The sequence below is a fragment of the Pezoporus wallicus genome, unplaced genomic scaffold (genome assembly GCF_028554395.1).
Source record: "Pezoporus wallicus isolate ANWC-B61680 ecotype Strahan unplaced genomic scaffold, APGP_CSIRO_Pwel_v1 contig_5785, whole genome shotgun sequence".
NCBI lineage: Eukaryota > Metazoa > Chordata > Aves > Psittaciformes > Psittacidae > Pezoporus > Pezoporus wallicus.
The window spans coordinates 799080-819021 of record NW_026641150.1 but is presented as its reverse complement, the minus strand read 5'-3'; the positions used below and the strand labels follow the sequence as shown (position 1 = coordinate 819021).

The window sequence follows — 19942 nt, the reverse complement described above, 5'->3', positions numbered from 1 at the left end:
TAAGTCTCACACATGCACACTTCTGAGTTTACTAGTTTTACCTTCACTCATTCCCTGTGCTTTTGTTTAGCTAAGAACAGAGGAGGCTAAGAAGAGAAATGTGTGAGAAGAAATAGGAAAGCTCTTAATTATAGTGGCATTAGTGTATGTCTAATGGACTGGGACTTTTTGATCCTATTTCTCAGCTGAGAATATAAGTCATATTTGTAAGCATCTGTACTGGCGCACTCTTGTTTGTTTGTTTTTTTACCTACCTAATTTCAGTATTAAAAAAACTATTGAAGGTTATGCTTCTTTATGGCATAGTAATATTTACAAAGATATATTTATGTATTTATTGTAAGGAACTGTTTGGTGGGTGGGAGTGGACACCTTGGCCTCAGAAATTCCCTGGGAAACAAGCTTTCGCAAAGTCTGCTCTAGTGTACAGGGCTGATCTCTGGAACTGTCGTGATGACTAGGTTTCCTTTCTGCTTCTCTGAGATGGGATTTAGTTCACTGTCATTTCCCTGCCCCAAATAAGTGCGTATTTGACTTGAAACCAATGGCCTATTCCGTTCTTGCTTTCTGTTCCTTTTGAGACTAACAATCAACAGATTTTATTCTCATTGCCTGAGGGTCTTCAGGCTGGACCTGTCTCCCATAGCTAGAGTTTTATTTGTTCCTGTGTTCTCAGGAGGAAGTTTGGGTTTTCTTCCACCGCCTCTTGGGAGGCCTTTCTTATGCTTTTTGCCATAGGGCAGTGTTCGGTAGGTTAAAGCTCACTTGCTTGTCACCTTTAGGTTTGGCTATGTTTAAAGTAACACAGACATTCAAAATGCTGGCCAAGCTGTTATAGCTGTTGTTGGCAGAAGGAGTTGAGCTTTGTATTTCTTGGTTTGTGGCTCTGACAAAAGCGAGTATGTTTACAAAGACCTGTACTGCCTTCTGCCTGGAGGGACAGGAGCCCTTTTTTCTCACTGCCATGTCTAATTTGGAAGCTGTGAGTAGAATTTTTTCTGAAATAGATGAAGAGTTCACCCCAGCACCATTTTTTGAAGAAGTAGTAGAACTTACTTTTATTTTTTCTCCTTCCCTCTAAAATAGCACCTTGCCATTCCAGTTACAAAGCACCAAATGGAAGACAGTATCTGATAGGAGGAAGCAGCTTCAGGGTCTTTTGGTTTTCAGCCACAAAGAAGTGGCATTGACTTTCAAGGATAGCTTTATTCACAATTCCCAAAAAGTCTTAACACCCTGCGATTTTAGTGCTTTAAAGGAGTACTTCTAGACAGCAGTGCCAAGCTCACTGTTTTCCTATCAGGGAGAAGAAACACAGATGTACCCAACTCACCAATGCTGAAGTATTTCTGTTGTTTAGCCAACACTGGAGGTTGTTTTTACTGATCTTTTTTAAAGTAGATGCAACATAATGTGTTAGGGATAGTTTTCCTGCGAAGGCATAAGAAATTAAGAGCAGAGTATCCAGTAATATTTTTTAGATCATTAGATGGTCCTGTAACATCCCAAGGTACAAAAATGTAGAATTCCTTTTGTAGTAGTCCCATATCTTGTCTGCAATGGCAAATTACTTTGGCAGGTTTTTAGAAATTATGTCTTCTGTCTGGCTATCTTCCTGATTCCAGAAGGCTGAGTATCTTCATTCTAGTGAATTTTTCAAGTTGATAGTAATCTTGATACTACCCTTCCACAACAGTGGTCCCCTCTGTTACAGGTGAGCAGCTGATGCCATTAGTGATTTGCCTGTTGGTCTCTGTTGTGGATCAGGGAATTGAACCTGGACCACATGAGCCACAAATTCCCTACTGCTGTCAGGGCCATCCTCTCTTTTGGTCTCAGTGTAGCCAAGTAGTGCAAAAATACACTCTGTGTTTTAAAGGCTGATGGTAAGAGGTTTGGGAGGCCCCAGGAGCAGCTACAAATCCATGGCCTCAGATTTTCAACCAAAAGAACACACAGGACATTAACTGTATTTTGGTCTCTTGAGACTGAGAGGGTCTTTTACACTTGTGATACTCAGCAAGTTTCCAGCACTGTCTGAGCACATGGTGTCATCTTTGGCTCACATTTTCTAGGAGTAAATTGTGCAATGTTCTTTCCTCATCTGTTGCCAGCCAGTGTTGCTTCTACCATCCAAGATTAGTGACTGTTTTATGGAAGTATTCTGTTTGGTAGAAAAAGCTGGTTTGATGCCTCTGCCTGTCCTGGCGGTCTTTAACATGTCATCTCTTTGGATTTTTTACAGAGCTTTCTGGGGTGCTGCATCAGTGTCACGTTCTGGCATCAGAAATGGTCCATTTCATTCATCAAATGCAGTATTACATTACATTTGAGGTATACGCTAGCCCCCTAATCAGTTGCTTAAAAATTAAGTACTTTTAATATTCTGTATGTGTTGTGTGTCTCAAATTTCCAAGAGCTTGTTGTCTAGAAAATCAAAACAGCCAAATCCTGAATCATTGCTACAGGTGCTTGAATGTTCATGGGATGAACTCTGGAACAAGGTCCAACAAGCACAGGACTTGGATCACATCATTGCAGCTCATGAAGTTTTTCTAGACACAATCATAGCTCGGTGCTTGCTGGATAGTGATTCCAGGGTAAGACTTCTCCTTTGCATTAGGTTGCATCTTTGTGATCTTGACTTACATGCTAGGAACCACCTTCTCTTATGTTACAGAAGCAAGGGGAAAAGTAAATTTTCTTTCTCTGGTAAAAGACCTTATTATGGTAGGCTTTGTACATAATCCCCAGCACAGATGCTGATCATAAAACTTGTTGCAATGTGGGCCAGTTGCTTTTGGTCCTAAGAAGCTGTGTGATCATGCAACAATTGACTTAGGGCTTTGCAAAACAGTCTGTCGAGCTGTGTGTAAAAAGATTTAATTTACTCATGTTCTGAGGAAAGGTATTAAATTAGAACACTCTTGCTTTACAACTGTTTGTTTTGTTGCTTGTCTCACAGGTACTTCTCAACCAGCTTCGAGCTGTTTTTGATCAGATCATTGAGCTCCAGAATGCCCAAGATGCAATGTACAGAGCTGCTTTGGAGGAGCTGCAGCTGAGATTGCAATTTGAAGAGAGGAAAAAACAGCGTGAGCTTGAGGTACAGTAAGAATATGACTAAAACATGAAAATTAATTGAGGCAGATACACTTTGATGTACGGAAGATTTTAGGTACCATTTAGAGGTACAGCAAAAATTGAGATGTTGTTGGAACAAATGTTAAAGTCATCAGCAATAGCTAGCAATTTCAGACAAAACTGCTGAATGGTGTTTTTCATTTCTCTCTTGCCCAAAACCTCTAGGTCAATAGGTTCTCTAGGGAGCTTTGGAGGATGAGAAATCTAGGTCTCTTTTAGGAGAAGGAAATAGAAGCGGTTTTAATATTCAGAACCTTTTTGCAGAAAATGCCATAGCTCCATGCCTGCCTTCCTACTGTCAGCCTGTGGGACAGGCAGTGCTGCTGTGAGACTTTCCTGCTTGCTTAATCTCAGATTCCTTTCGTGTGCTGTACCAACTACCGAGGGGACTGATAGTTTCAATATTAAAGGCTCCATGTTTGGCTTCCTATGGCAGTGGATGGTTTGTATAAATGTGGTTCAGTTGGGTAGAAACTGGACCAATTATCAATTTTTATCATGTGACACTTGACCTCTTAACTTATTTGTTCTCTCTGTAGGGAAAGTGGGGTGTAACTGCATCAGAAGATGAAGAAGAGAGCAGGAGGATGAAAGAATTTCAAGACTCAATACCCAAAATGTGCTCACAGCTGCGAATACTCACTCACTTTTACCAGGTGCCCCTTAGATTATTTTTTTTCATTATGGATGATGAGCTTTGATATATAGAAATGAAATATTGAGTAGGTGCAATTTCTGGATTCATGTGTGCAGCTCGTTGATCTTGGTTCTTAATTTTTTGCTTCTTTACTTAGAAGCCTGTATTTACTGTTCCTCAGTAAACAGTAGGTTTTTTGGTCATGTATGTTCCCGTGACAAAGGGGAATAGTCTCTTCATGTAACTTCTCCTTCAGCAACAGAACTAATAGCTATCTTCTGGTGTGATCTGAAAAAAAAAAAAGAAGAATCCTTCTGCATTCCATTTTTTTTTCTCACCATCTTTGCAAGTCACTGCTATTAAAGACTACAGAAAGAGTCCTTATTAAGGGCTTAACAATTTTAAGTGCACTGAGATGGGTAAACTGTTTGGGTGAACATGCACAGGCTGTCTTCTTCAGTGGTAATTATTCTGTGTTTTTCTTAATGTGTTATATCTAATTCTAAAAGCTCCCATTCACCAGAAAAATCAGCTGTTAGATTTCAGGGAAGTGTAGATTCTGAGCTTTGATGCAAGGACTTTCAAATCTGAGAGGAATTTGCTCCTGGCTCCAAGTATTGCAATTCTCCCTTCAGAGGAATATGGAGCCAAATTAAGTGCAGGTTATAGTTTTTATACCCTACAGGATTGCCACAGGTTGCCAATGTAGCTTTTACCTGATTGGACTTTCTCTTCCTGGACCCTACTTTTTGTGTTTTTCATGCATTTTCCATGAAGGATTTCCCTGGCCATCCTTGGTCATCTTTGGAAGTAATGGGGTGCTCTAGTTATAGAATCATAGAATGTGGGTGTGTTCATGTTAGTATTTAGTGGAGAAGAGGAATGAGCTCTTCAAGTGAGTCTTCCCATGCTCCCAGAGTCCTCTTCTTTCCTGCATGCTGTGGAACTTCTGCAGCTCCTTGGGTAGAACCGAACAGGAAGATGGGCTCCAGAAGCATGCCTTCCACATGCTGAGTGCAAGTTTCACTTAAGAACTGCTCCAAATGCATAGAGTCTAGCTATTGGGTCTGTAGCACTGACTGCCCTATTTGGCAGATACTGTGCTGTGCTGGGGTGCTGCTTGCTGCTGTATAACCTACATCAAATACTTTATTTGTAAAGTGAGCAGTGGTCTAATGCTGATCTGGCCTGCATTTGAGATGCAACATGGACACCAGGTGAAGTCTCCTGTTGGCATTGGTCAGGTCTTGAATGGTGTCCTGGCCTGGGATCCTGAATGGTGGGGCTGCCCTGGGAGGGCTGGGGCAGCAGCACAGCGGCAGCTGCCTTGCAGGTGCCTTCAGTGAGATGGAGGGTGCCAGCAGAGTACAGCAGGGGTGGCTTGAAAGACAGAGCTGTTCATGCTGGAAACTGACGTGAATGGCAGACATTTGAAGATAGTGAAGCTCTGGGATTTTGCAGAAAGAATGAATCCATGATAACTGGTTTGTTAACAGTTGGGTATAAATGTTTGTGCTTGCCCTTTCTGGATTCCCTCTGCTCATTGTCAGGCCTGGGCACTACCTGGCATCCCTGTGCAAAACACAGCAGTGATATCTGATTTTTCTTTCTCCTTCAGGGAATCGTCCAACAGTTCTTGGTCCTGCTGACAACCAGTTCTGATGAAAGCCTTCGATTTCTTAGCTTTAGATTGGACTTCAATGAACATTATAAAGCAAGAGAGCCAAGGCTTCGTGTATCGCTGGGTACTAGAAGCAGACGAAGCTCCCATATGTGAAACAACTGCGAAGGACTGCACCTCGGTATCCGAAGGATGTTGAACCTCTTGTTGGACAAGGCAATCAGTGTTGACATAGTACCACCAAATTGTGTGTGATCGGTGTCTACCATTTCTGTAGGCAACATGTTTTTTGGTCATGTGATTGTGTGACACTGTATAGCAGAAAGCAAAAAAAGTAGGGTTTTTTCTACACAGACATTTCTAGAATTACCAGACAAAATGGGCTGATAAAACCTCTTCCAACCAACTTCTTAAACCATCCTTTTAAAAAGTTGCCAATTTAATTTGAAGCTTTCTGAGCTCTCTCCACTGTAACTTATATCTGTGTCAAGGAAATCACATCTTTTTGTTTACAGAAAGCACCCTTTCATTTTTAAACAAGAAAATAAGAAGGTTATTTTTTCTATATGTACTTGTTCTATTTGAAGAGAGCTTTTGTTAAAGCCAGCAGACAAGGACCCAGATCTAATGTCCCTGTTAAGAAGCTATACAGCATTTCTTTATGCGGATTTTTTTTTTCAGTGTTGTGATGTGTTTGTGTGAGAAACTTTGTATCAGGAGACATAAACTTCTATTTAATTTTTTGTTGTTTTCAAACTTAACAAACTGAAATGAAAAAATCTAGTAGGGAAATTCTATGGTTACTGTACAGGAGAAAACTATAGAAGCAGAGCAGGAGTGTGTTTGTTGCACATAAGATCTAAAAAATGAAGTTAAAGCCTCAGTACTGTTAAAGGAAGGTGTTGGTTAAGGTTGAATTGAATGAAATAATTGATGTTCAGAATAGGATGTGTAGAAGCAAACTGACTTGGCTGATGTTGACTTCATTCTCTTCCCTTCCCTATTTTTTCATTGTAAATATTTATATATTGCTGTCCAGATGTTGGGGAGAGGGGGATTCTTCTTTTGCAAAGTTGTCATTATATCAGGTCATTTATTATGTTCCACAAGTGCAAGCTTAGAAAAATAAAAACACGATTATCTTTCAAACAAGTATTTTGCTTTTCGTAACTTAAAGATTATGATTTTTTCCACAGGGTAAGAAAGGAGAAGCTTCTGGTTATTGTTTTACAAATCCCTACCTGTTATAGGGTTTTTATATGAGTCGTATATATACTTAGGGTTGTATGGAGTTCATTGATTAACAGTTACCCTCAGATTAGCCATGTCTGTGGCCTCTTTTGCCCTTACTCTGCTTGAACCCCCCAGGAAGCAGAGGCACCTCCCAAGCCATGCAGGTGAGGCTGCTCTCAGTCATGACGGAAGTGAACTCTCATTGTGGGGACGATGCACCCACTTGCAGCTCTGGAGTAGCAGGTTTGCCCTCTGGACATGAGGATTCCTGTTACTGTGCAGGCCTTGGAGTGCTTGCTTTTAAGTAAAACACATTAGGCTTTTAACCCAGTGCTCTTCAAGGACCTGCTGGTGCAGCTACCTTCATAGGGGTACTTGCAGGCAGCTATTCAGTTGTAAGAAAATATGGACTCTGAAGCCAGTGGTACTCTGTGTGCCGAAGGAAAGATGAGGGATGCCGACATTGGCATCACAAGGTCACAGATCACTTGACAGGCAGGAGTATTCTGGTTTTGCGGGTGTGGTGAGAGCATATTGTTCTTGTAAAGTCTGAAAGAACTACAAAGCTTATATAATTGGGTTTTGGCCAAAACTGTTTGGGAAAAAAAACCCTACCTGCATGAGCACTCTTTTGGCCATTGCCTTGAGACTGTTACATGATCCCATGTATTAACAATCCACAGGCAGAGGGGTAGCATCCAGTGTCAGAACCAGATCCAAGTTCTAGGACAAGTTCCAGAGGAAGGTTTAGTTCCATTTGCTGATAAAATGAATCCATCAGTACACAGGAAACTTGAAGTAGTGGCTGTGGTAGGAAAGATCAATTTGAGGTGATTCCACAGAAACCTATCAGTATGGGAAGAGTCCTCACTGCTGCAGGAGTTGCTCTGACTGCCAGGCTAAAGGGGATGTTCTGAACACAGGACACAGAATACCTGAACCTGAAGGGACCTGCCACTGTCCTTGGTGCTCCTCACTGCGTGAAGACCAGTGTTTTATCCCTTAACCCAGCACCTGTCATGTTTATTTCAATCTACATGAGTTTTGTAGCTTCTGGTCCTACAGGTAAAATTGAGTTGTGGTGTAGCAAGTGTAGCTTGAGGAAGCCAGTGCCCTCTTCTCAATTAGGATTGAGCAGTGAAAAATACATACCAACAAAAAGGTGTACCTTTGTGATTGTCTGTTGGCTCTGTACTATTAGAACTGGACTCTCAGCAAGAGAGTGGATCAAAAGTTGAGCAATGGATACTTTTAAATCTTCCTTTGGGCTTTGAATTAATTTACAGCGATGTCATACTAAATTATATGAGATCACCAACACATCAGAGCAGAAAATTATGACTTGAAGCATCAATAAATATTTGAAAGGTGATTTCAAATCACCTTTCATTATCCAGCTCTGCAGTGGCAGTGTGTGGAAACTGTTCCTGAGATCTCCAGTTTCTCAGGCAATGGGGTCCATTCTTCTCTCTTTCTTGGAGATTGCTTTGCCTGCGCCTGCACCTGGAGAACAGCCATCACCCCTCTCAGACCCTCTCTGACTGTCAGGCTGCGGGGAACGTTCTGAATCGCTGGCGTGAAGTAACTGGACCAGCTCTGCTGAAAGAACCCCTGGAAATGGATGGGAGCAGCAATGTCATCTTTTATTTTTTATGTCCATTTCAGCCATTTTTTATTTTTCCTTTTGTGGATTTATGCTTTACCTTCACCTGCAGCTGAGTCTTCCCTCTTTGGGGCACTGTTAGCATTACCTAGTGCTGCTTCTCTGCAACCCAAGGCATGGCTCTCATGAAAGACTTCAATATGAAGGAGGATACTGACTTTATAAAGCTCTTGCAACAGAAGTGCCAACAGAGCTGCCCACAGTTACCTGCACTCCATGGTGCTGTCCCTAGAAACGCTTCACTGCACAGAGCAGCCATCCTGCAAAGAATGCTGGGAAAACCAACTCACCCTTTTCTCTTCTTCAGCAGTGATTTAAGCAGGTGACCAAGAGGCAATTTTGGAAGGAGAAAGTGTGGGGAAATAGTGGGGTAAGCAGATTAAAAGGGACAGTTGTGCAAACAGGGTGCTGCTCAGTATGTTTTTCTAGCCTTGCCCTTCACCTTATGAGTACAGCCTGTCCTGTTGTCTTACTAAATCCCTTTTCCTGGGTGGGACGGGTGTCTGAGTGCAGCTGCTCAAGTGGGATCACAGATGAGAGGTGTGCCTGCAGCGCCAGCACTTGCAGACACCAGTGAAAGGATGGGTGCATCTGGAGGTGAGAGATCCAAGGGTCAGCTGCTGACTGGACTGTGTGTGTATAAGCCCAGCTACTGGAGACATCCACATTTGTACCATGAGCTTTGCAGAAGGTGGTGTATTCAAGGAGTTGATGATGTTGGACAGACATGTCTGCTCTGCTGGCCCTCATATCTGAGGCTTGAGTAGCCTGAATATCAGTATGAACAGCTCCTGTATGGAAACCTGATGGAGTGCCCTGTGCCACCCCATCCTGTGTGGCAGGGCATGGGAAGAAGGAAACCCTCCAAGGATGGAACCTGTGCAGTGCAGCATGGAAAAATCAATTCAGATTCCATCCCGTCCTCCACAAAAGCAGAGTGCTCAGCATCTGAATGGATATAAGGTTTGCTACCCGTATTCGTCTTCTTATCCTATTTATATTCCTGGTCATATTAAACCAGCTATTTTGTTAAGCTACTTGTTGTCAAGCCTTTCTTACTGAGATCTAGAAGAACCTTGCACCCTCTCTCTCTGTCACTGACCTCCTGGTGCAGAACAACATTGTACTTATAAAAAGTAAAAGATATATACATTATATGTTTAGTGGGAGATAGATTCCCGCTAATCTATATCTCTGTCTACACCCTGCTGAGCCAGAGAGGGGAGCGGGGTGAGGCTGTTGGTGTTGCCTGTGTTCGTGTGGCTGCTCTCTGTGCCTGTCTGGGTTGACTTGTGCGGCCAGTGATATATATGTATACTTGTGGTGTGTATGTGTGCTCTGTGTCCACGTGCCTATAGGGGATGCATCCTGAGCCTTGCTACTGCTTGGACCTAGGGCCATAGAGCTGTGGCAGCCTCGCCTCTGTCAGGCTGCTGGATTCAGAAATTCCTAACAAAAGTGAGAGAGAAATTGTCTTTCATTTGTACCTCAAAACCGATACTGAATTCCATGTAAATGTGTGTACTTAGTGCAAAAGTTGACAAGCTCGTGCTTCGACTGCGTGACTGCTTTACCTTGCAGTGGGTGGCAACAGCACCATTCAGGCACATTTCTAAAGAGAAACATAGCGCTTTTACCTTTTTACTTTTAAAACTGCTTATCTACTATGATCAATGTTAGTGATAATCATAGAATCATAGGAAAAGATTAGATTTAGATTAGATATAAGAAAGAAATTCTTCACTGTGAGGGTGGTGAGACACTGGAACAAGTTGCCCAGAGAAGCTGTGGCTGCCCCATCCCTGGCAGTGCTCAAGGCCAGGTTGGACAGGTCTTTGAGCAACCTGGTCTAGTGGAAGGTGTCCCTGCCAATGGCAGGGGTTGGAACTGGAGAAGCTTAAGGTCCTTTTACGACCCAAACCTTTCTATGGTTCTATGATTCTCTCATTAAGTTCTCATCCACCTCAGGATATCATGCAATATACAAAGCTCCTCTGGGGTGCAGGTCTATCTATGCAGTGCTACCAATATCATAAATATATTAAAAGGAAAAGAATGGGAAAGTATTAATGTCTTATTCTTTTAAACTATAAGGGATATTTGTTCTGCTAACTGACACAAAAATTATATCTTAACCAATCTGAACTACGAAGAAGAAAAAGTTAAAAGCAGCCCTTGAAAATTTAATCTCCGGTAAGTTACAGTAGCTTGGCTGTCTCAGGGTAGAGTACAATGCAATTTAATATTAGAAACATTCACTAGGAAATGCAGAAGCTCATGATATAACATATTTTTCAGTGAATTAGTTATAGGTTTAGGGTAGGAGATCAAGGACACAATATAATTATAATCCAGTTTTATTATAGTGATTCCATTTTTCACTTAAGGCCCTGTAGATTTTCTCCTCTTATACCAGATGCACTAAACAGATGCCAAGGTCTCAACTCTACATAGGAGTGTACTTTTCTTTATAAAACCCCTAAATTAAGTGATTTATTTTGCTAAAATTAGCTGTGGATGCATTCTCTCTTCCTCCTGTCACAGATGTAAGATCTACATTTATTTTTTGCCAGAACTTTTTTCAACCCCTTAATAAATAGCATTTCTATCAAAAATGGCCACTTTTCTTTGGTCAGTGTGAAACTGTAACTTTTAGTATGCCACATTTAACAATGTTTTTCAGTATTAAAGATGCTCTTCAAGTGCACATGTAAATTTTTTGACACGCTAAGAGTTGAAAGGTAATGAATGGCTGAAAAAGAAGAGAGATAAGTGGACAGAAAAGTTAAGCTTATTTTAAAACTTCTAGACTTGAAGATTGGACTCCTCTGTGACGTTTCATGAATGCAGCCTAATGATGACGGTAGAAGCCAGCTGTGGATGTACACGTTTGTGCTCATTCCAATTTTCCTGTGAATGAGCAGCCTCAGAGATGACCGCACACACGCGTAAAGGTGCTTAGAGACTTCTTGGAAGTGCCTGATGATTAATTCTGAAAATTCATCTTTTGGCTCCTTGGAACCTAAAATATCACTTTAACGTCCTAAGAAGATTCTACTAATTGGAGAGAGGAAAAAAGAGCTGGGAGAGCTGCAAGAGATGTGCAAACTTACGTAGAGCAGGGACAGATACAAGAACTTGCTGTTTCAGAAGTCAGAAGAAATTAATTCTGTATGGTTTCTAGCAGGACATTGTAACCATCACCTGCTCTACCCAATTTAACAAACCAAAATTACTCAATGTCAGGGATAACAATGAACATCAAAAGCAAGATATTCTCTTCTAGTCTGTAATTGTTCAGAGTGAAAAGTTTCTGCAGCCATTGATTTCACCAGTCCTATATCACTCTGAGAGCTTGCTGGACAGCAGTTTTAAAATTTAATGAAAATGCATTAGTTTTAGGTTCACAGGGAATACTACTAATTTAAAATATGAACCACTTGGTCTCTTGAAAGTATTAAGCTGGGCTTCCTCATGTAGTATTTTAACTGCTTTATGTTAGCTTAGAATGATGCAGTCTTCAAGGCATCGGAATCACTCATAAAGGTTAACTTGTTACTCTCTTTCACAGAAAGAGCAGCAAAGATGTCTCACTCAGTGTTTGTTTTCCTTCTTTCTGTTCCAACCTTAGCTTTTTCCTAATACACTCTGACTACCCAAAATTGTACATCCTCTCATAAAATCACTGGGCTAAAACCTGATTGCCACATGAGCAGAAGCAGAAACTTGAGTGCAGGTGAAAAGACAAAGATGAGCAGAGATATAAGGGGTCAGAATGAATACAGAGGCCAGGAAGGTTAAAGAAACCGAGGTGATGGATAGTTGCTCACAAAAGGAGAGAAGAGCAGGGCAGAAGAGAGCAGAGATCCTGAAAAATAACAAATGGTGACCAGGGATGCTCAAGAAAGAGTAGAGTATGAAAAACATACCAAGAAAAATCTGAGGAGTGTAGGAAGTGACATTTCTATCACTGCACAGTTAGTTTACTTTAGCTCTCTATGGAACAAATTCTGTCAAATATTTTCCGTCAGAAGTCATCAGGACAACAATTAAGTTAGCTAAACAGTAGAGTACGGAAAATGCAATTGACAGGATTGTTACCTTCAGTCTGAATAATAAAAGGTATGATAGGGAAAAGCTGTCGCAAGATGGTGAAGAAATCTTCCAGTGCCATGGAGAATGAAAACCAATTATTTGCATTTGAGATACATGCCACAAGAAGAAGGCAGGTAGGCATCTAGAATCCTTCTCACTTCTACAATGGGAACATTCCCAAAATTAGTCAAGGCCACTTCATTGCTCTTTAAAGTTTTTTCCAAAAATTGCCAAGAGTGAGGCAAAGAACAGAGTCTTCTGCTTTGCTTTCAAACAAGGTGCTGCATTCATTCCTTAAAGGAGGGTATTTGTATCGAGTTTTACCTCTTATTTCTACTGAATGATGCTGAAGGCCATAAAGAAACAGAGGAAAATTACAGACAGGCTTACAACAGCAACTAAAAAAGCAAATCAGAACTTTTAACAACTTGGTGTGTAAAAATGAGTACTAGAGCATAATGTAATGAGTAGAAAATTAGGAAAACAAAATTCTCTAGCAAACAAGCAATTGAACCATCAGATGGAGATGCAGCATTTAGTGGAGAACAAAAAGCATAGAGAATATAAAATGTGGGATGCAAATGGTATTTGATAAATCAGAAATTCCTACCCATTGTGACTTTATTAACACAACCAATGTTTAAGATCAAAATAGAATATATTTTTGACAGCTGTGACCCAGGTTATTAAAACAGCCATAAATAAACTGAAATATTTTGTTTATTATCCTGTAAAAGAGACTAATGCAGTATAAATTTATACTCTTTGTGTACATATATACGTGTGTACAAAACGCATGCACATAATTAATAAAAGTGCTCATAGACCAGTAAGAATAAAACTATTATGTCTTTTTATTTGCTAAGGAAAAGGATACAGTACAGATTTCTCAGCTACCATGAAATGGATAAGCCAACACTATTTGTCTCCAAAGTGCCAGATAGTGCATTAGACCCTACAGAAAATGGGTTTCCTCAGCACTGCAGACAAAACACGTGCTGTACTTCTTGCAACAGCCATTTGCAACTTAGGTGCAAGAACAATTGGAAATGAGTGTTTCCCAAAACAACTGAAGAGGAAGCATGTAGTGACTTTACTTCCTAAACCTCTCATCATTCTTGTTTTCAAACACTGAGAAATAAACAAAATGGATACATTCTGAAAATAAGTCATGTCTCAACTTCCCTTTCACCTTACTTCCCTGCTCACCAGCCTCATCTCTCTCTTTCAAATGTCTAGGGGAGTTCTGGGATCCTTGATATAATTAGGTAAGAGAGTTAAAAGGATCTTATAAATGCACTTCTAAATCTTGACAGATTGTTAAGTCAAGAGTTGCAGGAAAGGTGGATCCTTTAGAAAGTCGTAACTGCAGCATTACACCCCCTCCAAATTTCCCAGAACACTCTCCTAATAGCATTCAGGCACTGAACAGTCCTGTACTCAGATTGCTTTTGTACTCCAACATTGCATGGTACAGGATTTACAAGCAACATACTCCAGGTCTTTCATATTTTCATCAACCAGGTTACCTCTTTGCCCACAGGAGCAATCAGTTGATTAGATTTACTCTATAGGCTCTTACGGGCAAAAGAAAATGATAGGCATTTTCAAAAACTCTTCAGGATACACTAAAGAAACAGGCAAAAACCGGATCTCATGAAGAGACAGATCTCGTGAAGACACCTCTACAGGTAAAATGTCTCATCTTCTAGCAGAAAAGCAGCAAAGCAGCTGGGAGAGGTGGAGCAGCAGCAGAATGGTACCTGTCATGCTCAGGCTTACCCTAGATTTAGAAACGTGTGCACAGGTTCCGATGCATCACGGGCAAACATTCTCGGAAATTAGGATAAATCAAAGATGCTGCAAAGCAAAGGAGCAAACCAGACATTAATAACAGAATAGGAAATGAGTTTAAAAAGAGTAATTGGATGGTAGCCAGGAAGTATAAGAAAAGAATGAATGTTACTGTTTCCTTAATTAAGATTGTTAAAGGGCAATACTGTAAGTGACTCAGAAGAAGCAGCTGCATAGAAGAAGTTTACAGGCCCTTGTGACTTAAACTATAGGGTTTCTTAATGGGCAATTATATAACTGTAGGCTTATTTTAAGGCTTGACCTTTCTCTGTTATAAATAAAAAACTCAAGAGCACTGTATAAAGGTGTAGGTAGGTACCAGACAAGATCAAATTTTTAAGTTATAAAAGTCATAGAATGATTTAGGTTGAAAAAGACCTTTAAGATCATTGAGTCCAACCATTAACCCATTCTTAACAAAAACAATTTTCAGACTTTTCAATTCCTGCTGACATGAATGGCAGCAGAACTGGCCTGATGGAATTCCCTCCATACATCTTTACTTTTTTGCCTGTGGAAGTGATCAATTGTGAAGTGATTTAGCTGTAATGAAAGCATGAAGGACAGTATCAGGCTAACTTTGAGCTACAGGGAGAGAGGTTTTCTGTAGGCAAATCCAATGGGAAAAAAAGACTCATTCCTCAAAAATAATATAGAGTTTCTAAATTCTTCTTCACTCTCTTAAGAAGTCTTCTCTTCATTCTCAGAGTAAATACAACAATTTTTCAAGCCAAAATAATGTTTCAAGCAAATGTGATAAATGCAAGAACAAGGCTTTTTAATAGACTGAAACATCCCCATAAGAAAGCAGCTTGTGAATGAGTAGAGTTAACACACGTCTGTGAGTTCTATGTGTATCTTCTGTTGCGGTTTGAAAGTATAAGTCCTCAGTAACGGCATAAGACAAGACCTGAAAACTGTTCAGTGTCTTCACTGGCCTGGTGAAACTCATCTTTTTTCCCCTCTAAGTTTTGGAAACCTGAAAATGCCGATTTGAATGCATGGTACTATTTGGAGCCAGTGCCTGGACGTGCTAAGAGACCTCAAAGCCTCAGCAGCAAAGCAAACTGTAGCAGGAAGCAAAATAATAGCAATCATGTTAATCCCATCCTTTGGCAGAGACAGCAGTGCTGCTGGTGCGGCATCACATGTCTCACACACAAGGTCTCCCCGTGTCTCTGATCAGACCCATCTCTTGCATTGGCTTGCATGGTTCTAGCTGTAACTTTGCATAAATCTCCCACTTTTCTTCCATCCAGTGGCCTGCGCAGTAGCACACAGACAACAGAACAGAAGCAATTTGCTGTTCAAACTCCGACGCTGAAATTCCTGAAACAGCCTTTAGAGGACAGCGGAGAATTGCAAATGACACATTCTCAGCTCTGCTGTCATAGTCTGGGATCCTTTCGGACTTTAAAATGAATTAAGAGTTCTGATTAAAGACAAAGTGAAACTTCTGTAGTAATGTGTGCTGTTTATGTATTATGGCTTCCTAAGATAAGCTTGGGGCTCATAACAGATGTGTATTTTTAATTATATTGTAACCTTTTCTATCACCAAGAATTCCAATTGCTACCTGGCTAAGATACAGTCTCTCTGAATGAACAGTTGCATTGTAAAAAGGAGCTCAGTGCTTCATGGTCAGGTCTAATGGAAAACAGAACAGTGTCCCCAGATAAAAAAATACTGGGGACCCTTGCTGGAGGCTGTAGTGATCCTGGGCCTTGACATGGGGGCTTTAAATCTCTGGGAAGTTTGTCATCTGGTCTAAATACTGCACTTGTATCTCCCTGGGAAAAATTGGGCCAAATTTTTAAGAGCTTTTAGCAATAATTTGGCTGTAGTACAGTTTTACTGTAAATTGATAGGAGCTGGCTGGGTCAGCAGTACTGACTGCCCTACTGGGAATATGCTCTGCTGTGCTGGGGTGCTGCTTGCTGCTGTATGTATGGTCTACATCAAATACATATTTGTGAAGTGAGCAGTGGTCTAATGCTGATCTGGCCTGCATTGTCCATGCAACATGAACACAAGGTGAGGTCTCCTGCTGGCATTGGTCAGGCCCTGAATGGTGTCCTGGCTGTAGTGGAGCTGCCCTGGGGGGACAGGGGCAGTGGCACAGGGGCAGCTGTCCTGCAGTCTGGGAGGCTTCAGGGAGATGGAGGGTGCCAGCAGGGCACAAGGGGGATGGTTCAATAAACGGCTGTTTGCACTTGACATTCTGATGTGCATGGCAGACATTAGAAGATAAAACAGCTGGCAACCAGTTCTGATGAAAGCTTTTGGTTTCTTAGCTTTAGACTGGACTTCAATGAGCATTATAGAGCAAAAAAAGCCAAGGCTTTGTGTGGCGTTGGGCACTAGAGGCAAACGAAGCTTCCGTATGTGAAACAACTGTGAAGGACTGCACCTCGGTGTCCGAAGGATGTTGAATCATCGAATCACAGAATAGTTAGGGTTGGAAAGGACCTTAAGTTCATTTAGTTCCAACCCACCTGCCATGGCAGGGACACCTCACACTAAGCCATGCCACCCAAGGCTCTGTCCAACCTGGCCTTGAACACTGCCAGAGATTAAGCATTCGCCGCTTCTTTGGGCAATATGTTCTAGTGCCTCAGCAGACTCAAAGAACTTTCTCCTTATATCTAACTTGAGTTTCCCTTGTTTAAGTCTGAACCTCTTGTTGGACAAGGCAATCAGTGTTGACATAGTACCACCAAATTGTGTGTGATCGGTGTCCACCATTCTTGCAGGAAACATGGTTTTTGGTCTTGATTGTGTGACACTGTATAGCAGAAAGCAAAAAAAAAAGTAGGGTTTTTCTACACAGACATTTCTAGAATTACCAGACAAAATGGTCTGATAGAACCTCTTTCAATCAATTTCTTAAATTATCCTTAATGAACAAGATATTTAATTTGAACCTTTCTGAGCTCTTCTCACTGCAACATGGGTCTGTGTCCAGGAAATTACATGTTCTTTTGTTTAAGAAAGTACCCTTTCCTTTTTTTAACAAGAAAGTAAGATTCTTTTTCTATATATACTTGTTCTATTTGAAATCACTTTGGTTAAAGCCAAGCCAAGAGATTTGGACTCAGACCTAATGTTCTTGTTAAGAAGCTATATAAAGCATGTAATTATGCTCATTTTCAATATTATGAGATATTTATGGCAAACTTACATACTTTAAATCTTTTCTGTGTTGGTTTTCAAGGTTAACGTTACAAATGAAAGTAATTTAGTAGGAAATTCTATGGTTAGTATGCCGGATGAAACTGTAGAAGCAGAGTAGGAGTGACCTTATTACATATGAAATATCTTAAGAACTGAAGTTTAAACCTCAAGAGTATCAAAGAAAAGTGTAGTTTATTTTTCACAATCTCATGTGTTAGAAAAAGATGGTGTTGGCAATGAAGACTACTTTATTTATCTTTCCTTGCCTATTTTTCTTTTATAAATATTTATATGCTGTCCAGATAATGGAGGAGTGAATCTCTTTTTTTTTATTTGCCAAGGATGTCATCGCATCAGGTAACCAACGTATCCGTATGTTATGTTCCACAACAAAAACCGTTATCTTTCTAACAGTCGTTTTGCCTTTTGCAATTTCAGCAAGGTAAGCAAAGATAAGTCTCCAGTTCAGAGTGCAGTTGTTTTACAGATCTCTCTAGCAAAAAAAAACATTCCAAGGCTTTGGTACTAGTATTAGCTATAGTTACAGTTGTGTGGAACTCATCAGTTAGAAATTGCCACAAATAAACCATGTCTGTGGCCTTTTTTGCCCTTTGCCCTTACTCTGCATGAACCCCTGAAAGCAGGGGCCCCTGCCAAGCTATGAAGGTGAGACTGCTGTGAGTCATGATGGAGGTGAACTCTCATGAGGACTATGCTTCAAACTCACAGGTCCAGACTAAGAGTTTTGTGCCCTGGATATCCAGACACTGCTGATGGTGGAAGCAGTGCTCTGCAGTCAGTTATCCTGTAGGATAACCTGCCTTTCCCACGTGGGATGAACACAGACTTTTCAGTTGCACTGTGTGGTGTAAGAAGGATGGACCTGTAAAGAAGAGCTGAAGTTCAGGTGGTGAACAAGTCCTGGGAATGGAGGTGGTAGGGGGTGAGAGAGGTGAGAATTCAGCCACAATGTCACTTTCTTTCTGGACAATTAGACATACCACTTTCAAGTGAAAACCTTTTAAATCAAAATCAAAAGGGGCAGATTAACTTCTTAGCAGGCCACCAATCCCTTGAAACAAATCTGCTGACCAAGACTTTGCAGATACTGTGGTTGAGGCAAAGACACTGTTTTGCATCATCCCAGCTCCAGTATAGCATGCCCTGTATTTTTCACCAGAAGGATCTGAGTGATACAACCTGCAGTTTACACTGCTTGATTTGTCTGTCATTTTGTTGAGAGCAGTTGCATGGCATTTAGTTGCCAGCTGGAGTTAAACCACAACACAGTCTCACAGAGGAGGGTAATCTCAGGACCAAGCCACTGATTTAGGCCAGGGAGGAGCACGTCCCTGATGATACAAAGGTCTGGCATGGTATAAACTTAGGCTAAATTGACATTAGGATTCTGAAGCAAAGGTTGACCTCCAAGGCTGTTAGCAGTTTTACTACCAGGAGAGAAGCCTGCCCTACATTAGCTTCTTTCTCACCTGCACAGGCTGAGATCTGTCCTGCCCTAGGTAAACTGTGCTGAGATCCTGATCTTTGCTTGGAAGCAGTTATTTTTAGCAAGATACAATGTAAACCTCCAAGTTTTACAATAGAAACACCCATTATGGCAATGTACTTGATAAAACTAATTGTGACCTATGTAGAGGGTGGAGACTTGTTATACTAGATTATACTTGTTATACCAGTTTATACTTGTTATACCATGCAGGTCATGCGCTTGTTTAACAAAGAGAGTTTGTTTTGTCTTTTCTCCTGATCCCTTCCCTCTGTTTTGCCCCCTCTTCACTTTACTGGGCCAGCTGTAACTGAATTCTTGCCTTACTTTCCCTCCTGCAGCTGTACAGCTTTCTGCTTTCCCCCCATTCCTCAAGATCTGGAATGAGTTCCTGGGACTCACTTGGTGCCTCCTGGAACCTATTAGCCAAGACTTGGGGATGGACTTCAGAAAGTCTTACTTCCCCTTCTCTTCTGAGTTGTATTTTTGTTCCTTTTAGCTACAGTTAGAGCTATGTTTCTCCTTTAAAATAGAAGTCAGGCTTTTTGCATCCTTCTCACTCTTCTCTCCCAACTAAACTTTGCATTTTTATTAAGTCATTTTAGCAGCTCTCGGGCTTTACCAATTACAGTTATGAGTTCAGAGGTGTTTCAGGGAATGGATTCTTCACTCCTGTGAAATAAAACTTGTAAAACTTAGATATCTGTTCCACTTAAGGGAACTGCCAATGCAGCTTCGTTGGAGCACTTGCAGGGAACATTTCAGTCAGAACAAAGTGAGGTCGACGAGGAAAGTGTTGTTTTGTGTGCAAAGGGAAACTTGAAGGATTCAGAAGATTCTGATTTTAAAGGACTGCCAAATTAAGTTGCTGCTGGAAATCCAAGTGCATCTACAAACCCCTGGCAAACATCCTGAAGGGTTGGTGGCTGGCTCATTCTCCATATAGACACCTCCTGTGTAACACCATTACAGTAATTGCATTGCTGTATCAGCTCTGGCCATTTGTAAAAACTC

The 19942-nt window shown here is 41.0% G+C and overlaps 1 protein-coding gene across 1 annotated transcript in view; it reads left to right on the top strand.

Annotated features, from left to right (window-relative positions):
• Positions 1–6554, top strand: part of TUBGCP3 (tubulin gamma complex associated protein 3) — a 51982-nt gene extending 45428 nt beyond the window's left edge. The window contains exons 18-22 of the mRNA XM_057422393.1: positions 2246–2334; positions 2469–2600; positions 2966–3106; positions 3684–3800; positions 5400–6554. Of these exons, the coding sequence (XP_057278376.1) occupies positions 2246–2334; positions 2469–2600; positions 2966–3106; positions 3684–3800; positions 5400–5558 (638 nt within the window). The 3' untranslated portion in view covers positions 5559–6554. The remainder of the gene's footprint in view (positions 1–2245; positions 2335–2468; positions 2601–2965; positions 3107–3683; positions 3801–5399) is intronic.
• Positions 6555–19942: the final 13388 nt, after the last annotated feature.